Below are 7,530 nucleotides of genomic sequence, written 5' to 3' on the forward strand. Positions count from 1 at the left end.
CAAACCATAATTCGTACATAATTCATAAAATTATTAAAATAATACCAAAAATATTTGCATCAAAAGATTTTTTTTTGAATCATAAACGTATTTTTAATAAGCTTTTTAGTTTTTGTACATTAATTTTTTGTAGAGATAAAAAGAACCTGTGTTAGTAAACAACATTATCAAAAAACACTAAATTTTCATATTCTAAAGTTTTAATGCAACAAATAAAGTTTTAATACAACTTATGAGCTAAAAACTCAAAATAATAAACAACTTTAATTACACAAAGATAGAGAAAAGAAAAAGAGATATACTAGAGAAGGCGTTGTTTTTGTAAAGAAAGGTCCAAATAGTTAGTACAAAAGTCACTTGAAAGCGTTATTTTTTGGCTGAAGCTAAAATGGAAGTGGGAAGCTCAAAATTGGAGTAGAGGCGGGGGAAGCTAAAAATTGAACAAAATTGAACGAGTAGAGATGGGTAAACAAAAGAAGCAGAAACGACGTCATTTTAGCAAGAGTTAAACAAAAACACTCATAACACTTAGAAAAATTTCGGACATCATTTTAGCAAGACATTCATCGCGACATCTCCAAGAACTCTCGCCAACCCTACGCTGTCTCTAGGTCCGCCGGCCACCAGACCTCCGCCGAGTCTTGGGGTGCTGGTCTCGCTGTTTCCCGTATCTCTCGTGTTCCTGGCGGTGGCACTCACCGTGCTGGCCAGGGTGTCTATGGCAACATGTGCTGCGGCGGCCGCATGTTTGCTCCGACCAAGATCTGGCACCATTGGCACCGCAGGTCCCAGTTAACAAGAAATGGTATGCCGTGGTTTCTGCCATCGCCGCCTCTGCAGTGCCTTCCCTTGTCATGGCCCGCAGCCACCGGATCGAGTCTGTCCTGCAAATCCCCTGTGTGATCTCCGATTCTGCTGAGGCCATGGAGAAAACCTCCAATGCTATCAGTCTTCTCAAGAAAATTGGGGCTTGCCTTGATGCTAAGAAGGCTAAGGACAGCCAGGGTTGTCTGATTTTGCGGAGGAGCCGAAGAGGGCTGCTTCTGCGGTGGCGGAGCTGGTGGAGTTTGGGAGGAAAAGGGTATCTCGGGAGTATTGGAGGGAGACTGAAATTAGGCTAATGGCAACTGCTGGTTTGAGGATGTTGGAGAAAGGAGTTCAAGATAGGATTTTGGAGGCTTGCCGAACCGTGTTGAGGGGCTCGGGTTTCAGGTTTTACGATGATTGGGCTTCCGTTATTTCCGGTATGATGCCATTTGGCTTGTGGATTTCTTTTAATTTTGGTTCTCTGATCTGCATTTTGAAGCATGTTTTGTATAATCAATGGTAAGAGTGTTGGAAATTCTAGTGCTTTGCTCTAGTTAGTATGCTAGTGACGTATCTGGACATTGAGAATGTGAACTTTTGCAACCCTGTCTGAGTGGATATAACTTCTTTGTTAGGTGTTTGTTATTGCTTATCTTTTTGGTTTATTCAACTTCAAGTGACAATGTGCTTGCTAAGGAGTCAAAATTTGAACTTTAAGTAAGTAAGGCCAGATTATAGGTAGATTCAGATTTTTGAATTCTGGGTAAAATGTACTTGGATGTTGGTCTCATGCTAACTGCTGCATTTCCTATCTAATAGCTTGGCAATGCTATATGGGCTTTTATTAGTCATATTAATTCTTATAAACTAGTTTTGTTAGCATTTAATTCTTGTTATATTTTGAAAGTCTAAAGTTGGATGATCCATTGTTTAGGTTCTGATGAAGGTGTATATGCCTGGGTCGTTGCTAATTATGCCCTTGGCACTGTAGGAGGTGATCCTAAGCAAACAACTGGTATTATTGAACTTGGAGGTGCTGCAGCTCAGGTTGTGAATTTATTTTCAATTGTTAGGTTCTTCTATAGTTAAGACATGCTCATATTCACTGACTTATGTGGAACTCATGTCTGAATTTTTTCTAGTTAGTTGAGTATTTCTTCTACTCATAGGTGAAGCTTTTAGGGTAATGAATGGTGACTTCTTATACATTTGTAATGCCAACTGAAACTGCAAACTAAGTATTGTTATTTTGGTTCTAAATATGATGGGGCTCAAATCTTTCCTTGTCGAAACTGCTATAGTTATTATGATTTTCTTCTATATTTGTTCAAGGAGTTGACATGTAAAATTTTTTTAAAAAAGGTGTTGACATGTATGATGAATCTTGTTAACAGATGCTGAGGAAGTTAAGTAAACAGCTGAATAGTGAGGATTGGATATGGAACAACCTAAATACCTTGCTGGGCAATAGGATCTATATCAGGATCAATGATGGAGGAACAAGTGTATTGCTTTATGCTGTATATTTTTCCTGTTTTTTAGTCTTTTTTCGCTGAGTGACTATTTTCTGGCTTCTTTCTTCTCAGAATGAGACCTTGTGTTTGGATAACTTTCAGTTTTGTGGTTCTTTTTCCATTTTCTTACTTTTATTTTTTGCATCAACTGTGGCAGGAAAACAAGTTTCTTGTGATGGTGATACGTGATTTGTTAAACCTTTGTGAGATTACAAAAGGCAAAGACAACAAAGTAGTTATTGCAAGTAATATAATGTGAGATGTTAAACTGCATTTTCATTCTAATAGAGTAGGTAGCAGTAACTAGGCATTCCAATGTGATAACTTTATCTCAGTTAACTATTTGCAAATGAAATTTATTCAGGCAAATGACCGTGAACTCCAGTTTTCGATAGTTGATGGTGATTTCAAGAAGTTTGAAGGAAAATGGTCTGTCAAATCTGGTAAAAGGTAAATTCTGGTGTAACATATTTTGCATCTCCTTCCTGGTGATGTGTGTTTCTGAGGATGATTAAAGATTCAAGTATCATTTGGTTGTTAACATTTTTGGCAATCCATGCTGGTTATCCATCTCAACTGTTGCATGAAAATGTAGCCTCTTTAGTTGTGGAGTCTTTATTCAACTAAAATGATATTGTTTACCTTTACATAGCATTGGTAAACATCTTTAGTATGCTTATAGAAGGAATCAGCTGCAACCTAAACGGCTATGTAATGAGTACTAATATTCTCTTTCATTTAGCAATTGTGTTTAGACATCATTTAACATGTGCAGTTAATTGTTCATGTCTGATCTGCTGCAAGATAAGTTAATGGCTAAGTCAGAGGAGTTGGTCTAAAATTTAGTTCTTGTATCTCTTGCCATTGATATTTCTTGAGACAAATTGGAGCACTATATTGAGAAAATTGAGTTGTGACTACATCTAATAACCTTGCCTCAAGGGATTCTCTCCAAGTTTGGAAAATTCTTTATGCCGCCTCAGTTACATCTGATGTTGCATCTCCCACATAGAGATGAAACAATTGAATGTACAAACAATGGTTATGGACTGTAATCCTATTTAGATGTATTCCTCTGGTTTCTATGGACAAGTTTTGGTTAGTTTCCGAACTGGTATCTTTTGCAGTAGCCTTCCTTTTATTTGGCTTTGTAAGCACCGTAAGCATAGTTTTAGAAGACTATCCTATTAGATCAATATTTGTCTGATTTTTTTTTTATCGATACACTAAGGAAAAAGTATTTTTTTTAATCTTTAGTGATTTTAGTGAAGCTTAATTGAAATTTTCACTTTACTTTTTCATTTATCCTTATTTGTGCACGCTTAACTTGTCGATGACTTAGATGGTAATAGCTTACTAATATATGATACTACACAAAAAGTGCTGCTAAAGTGTATCTAAAAAGGAGAGAGGATTTTTAGAATTTGTCAAACTTTGACTTATGAATATCTGAAAAATGAAAAGTTACACAACGAAGCCTTTAATTCTACCAAATCTTGTGCTCTGATTGTTATCTTCCCAAAAAGTGTATAGCTGTTTAATCAACTACCAAAAAAGAAAAAGAAAAGTGATGGACCTTGTCTCCGTTTCTAAGAAACAAAAAACAGATAAATCCAAAGATTGAAGTTTGGAGCTTCAATCCAAGTTTATAACAAAGTCCAAATTCCACCTTCATATATCAACAGATAAACCAGATGCAAAGTAGATGAAGATCAAAGGCAATAGTTAAGTAGAACAATTTCTAAGATACAAAGTCTCAAACTGTATGCGGACCGGTTATCATGAAGCACCTAACTTAGTAGGAAAGAAGAGTCAGCCAAAGCTGCCAAAGGATCACTTGTACTGTTTCTTCTAAATCAGCAATATGGCCCTTGTCTCAAGTATCTTGTAAACTTTGTGCTAGTGGTTATGCTTGTTCAGTTCATTTCTTCCTGCTTAACAGGCATGCACTGCTACCTACTTTCTGCTCATTAAATAGTTTTGTCTCAAGAGGTCTTCATTCATTTTGTAATTGCTGTCTATTTTCTAGATTGCGGATGTATGGTCCTGTGGTGTGACATTGTACATGATGTTGGTGGGAGCTTATCATATTGACTTAATTGGATTTTTGTTCAGTATGACTATTCATTCAAATTCAATAGTGTATGCTTGTAATGGCATTTTTTTGACTGAAATCGATTCTAATGCATATGATACTTTTCTTTCAATGCAGTACAATGCTATTAAATGCTCTTGAGGAGATGAAAAAGGTTGGCTTTTGGATATGCTCATGAAGATGACTTCAGTTTGACACAAATTGCTGCTTTAGTCTATGTTTTTGTTTGGAAAGAGTACTTTGTTTTTTTGGATGCGTAATGGCTATTACTAGTTGAACTGATGTGAATTTAGTACTCTATTGTTTGGATGGATAATGGCTGTTAGTACTTGAACTAATGTGGGCTTTGGAACCCATTTTGGTTAATGTGTGTTTTGATGAATTTAGAGATGTTTATAACCATATATATATATATTTGAGGGTTCATTGTACATTAATTACTATCGTTTTTTGCATTAGTCGAGCCACAATTTTCTGCTATGGTTGTTGAAAATGCAATAGAATTGCAGCTCTTGTACACAAAGTTGTAAGTTCACTAAGTGACGACTATTCTTGTCACAGAATACTAGGAGTGAGAGTGACAAGTTCAAGTCGTCACTGTGCACGTTCAAATTTGTGACGACTTCTGCTATTTTTTATGACGAAAAAATTTTGGAAACAGTGACAAGAAACTTCGTCACAGAATACTATTTTTTAGTGACGACTTAGTCTTCGTCATTAAATAATAATATTTAGTGACGACTTTGTAGAGGTTGTCACACGTACCCATTTGTGACATAGAATTAATGACAACAATGTGACAATGGAAAAAGTCGTCACTATATTCATATAATGACGACTTTCTAATTTTTAGTGATGACTTCCTATTGTCACAAAAGGTCAAATTTCTTGTAGTGATTTAGTTGCACTTTACCTTTAGTTGCACATTTGTGATTTTTTTGAAACGTGATTGTAATTTGTAAAGCTCATTTGAAGGGGTGGTTATAGGGTTAGTTTGGGGATAAATATTTTTTAATTATAAAAATGTAACATTGTATTAAAATAGCATACGAATGAGCATTTGTCTTTAATTAAAGAGTAAAAAAGATTTAAAATATAAATAACAAAGTATAAACGGTTTATGAAGTAGATAGTGAGAATGTTTTAAATTTTAAATTTGATTGGTGATAGGGTTGGTTATAACCCACTACTTTTTATGTGTTAAAATAAATACAAAAATCTATAACCCACTACTTGTTCCGTTCTTGAGATTTTTTTTAGGGTTAAATATAGTAAACCCCTTAACTTTACATATAGTTGCACTGTACCCCCTCAACTTTACATGTAGTTGCACATTTGTGATTTTTTTGAAACGTAATTGTAATTTACAAAGCTCATTTGTAGGGGTGGTTATAGGGTTAGTTTGGGGATAAATATTTCTTAATTATAAAAATGTAACATTGCATTAAAATAGCATACGAATAAGCATTTGTTTTTAATTAAAGAGTAAAAAGGATTTAAAGTATAAATAACAAAGTATAAACGGTTTATGAAGTAGATAGTGGGAATGTTTTAAATTTTAAATTTGATTGGTGATAGGGTTGATTATAATCCACTACTTTTTATGTATTAAAATAAATACAAAAATCTAGAAAAAATAATGAGAAGTTTAGAAGTCATTGAGAGGGTCTCTGATAAAAACCCCTTCCTCAATACATATAGATATAGATGTCCAATATTTTGGCACATGGGAGAAAATATTACGTGAGACTGGGGATAACAACGGGTCGTATACCCTCAAAAATCACACTTACCAAACCCTAATGTATATCTAAGTATTTTATCAAACCCTATACGGTAATCTTACGGGTTTCATTTCTCATTACCAAATCCTCTAATTCACGGGTTTGAATTACCCATCAGATACCTTTTGTCCACTAAATTGAATAGCTCAACAAAAGAAAATTAACCTTTATTAAACTAAAATCAATACAAACATCATATTAAATTAACATACTACATTGAGTTTTAAACTTGGCTAAACCCATAGAGTTTGCATGCATAAAATCCAACATTTAATGAAGGGTTAAATTAAGATTTTTCTATTTTTAACCACAATGATCTTTATTTGTGTTGGGTTAGAGTTATATGTTATTGGATTATAAAATTAAGAAACATATTATTGGACTACAATTGGATTAAAAATACACACAAATATATAAATATATATAACGGCTAACGGATTTCTAGAATTCTCTTATGACACATAATCCCATTGGTCGTCTAATCGAATTAACCATGAGGTCGAATACGTGCATGTATCAGGTTTTACTCTACCTATTGCCATCCTCGTGTGTGACAAACTATGATAACTAATAAATTAATTAGCTTTATACGTTTTCACTAAGGTAATGTATTATCTTAATTCTTTTGATCGGTACTCTATATCTATATCATAAACCCCGGTCGTAGTATGGCCCCCATGCACCACATCTGCCATGGAAATGGTAATTGTACTATAGCAAGAGAGAGAGAGAGCTGAAAATTTCTTCTTATTGCTGATGAATGTGAGAGTCTGAAGAGGGTGAGAGTCCACGGAGGAGGCATCTTAATTTACCTACCCCAAAAAAAAATATGTATTATCTTAATTCTTATTACCTTTTCAAACACATTAAAAGTTCAATCCATGGGAGAAGAAAGAGCACAAAAAAGTCTTAATAATGAGCAAATCAATTCAAGACTATGACTCAGCTTTATATGATTCACCAAGTTCAGCAATTATATATTGTTAATTCAATTGTTTATTTGTGGACTTGTGAATTCAATTGTTTGTGAATTAATAATTAATTTGATTTGCAGGATCCTCCAATTCAATAAGAGCGACTTGAAGGCGTGTTAGAGTTGGCTTCAATTGTTTAATTTTCTTCAGCTGCAAACAGGAATGCGCCTTCTGTAGTGGGACAATGGATGGTCGAAATGTTTGTAAAATATTTCAGAATTCAAAATTTGTTGTATATTCAACATCAGGAAAAGCTCCATTTTCTTGTAAAGCTTGTGATATTGGAGCTGATCGCTTGCTTATCACTTGATCATACCCAACCATACACTGAACAAAATCATTTCAAGAAATAAGCA

General features: G+C 34.4%; 1 protein-coding gene across 3 annotated transcripts; it reads left to right on the top strand.

Annotated features, from left to right (window-relative positions):
• Nucleotides 1-526: 526 nt before the first annotated feature.
• LOC113688346 (probable apyrase 5) lies at nt 527-4,798 on the top strand. Of its 3 annotated transcripts, none has more exons than XM_027206152.2 (6): nt 529-1,244; nt 1,742-1,854; nt 2,202-2,327; nt 2,479-2,576; nt 2,686-2,771; nt 4,534-4,798. In XM_027206152.2, exons 1-5 carry the CDS (start codon nt 1,121-1,123, stop codon nt 2,714-2,716), a joined length of 492 nt encoding a protein of 163 aa, XP_027061953.1. In that variant the 5' UTR covers nt 529-1,120; the 3' UTR covers nt 2,717-2,771; nt 4,534-4,798. The 3 variants fall into 3 exon arrangements, with proteins under 3 accessions (XP_027061955.1, XP_027061953.1, XP_027061954.1); XM_027206153.2 differs by having other exon boundaries at nt 530-1,244; nt 2,202-2,312; XM_027206154.2 differs by lacking the exons at nt 2,202-2,327; nt 2,479-2,576 and having other exon boundaries at nt 527-1,244.
• Nucleotides 4,799-7,530: the final 2,732 nt, after the last annotated feature.

This window comes from Coffea arabica, chromosome 5e (assembly GCF_036785885.1).
Source record: "Coffea arabica cultivar ET-39 chromosome 5e, Coffea Arabica ET-39 HiFi, whole genome shotgun sequence".
NCBI lineage: Eukaryota > Viridiplantae > Streptophyta > Magnoliopsida > Gentianales > Rubiaceae > Coffea > Coffea arabica.

Coding starts and splice junctions, on each gene's coding strand:
- LOC113688346 (XM_027206152.2), top strand. CDS start 1,121: ATGGCAACTGCTGGTTTGAGGATGTTGGAGAAAGGAGTTCAAGATAGG. Junction 1,855..2,201: donor TTGGAGGTGCTGCAGCTCAG/GTTGTGAATTTA, acceptor TCTTGTTAACAG/ATGCTGAGGAAGTTAAGTAA. Junction 2,577..2,685: donor GTTATTGCAAGTAATATAAT/GTGAGATGTTAA, acceptor AAATTTATTCAG/GCAAATGACCGTGAACTCCA.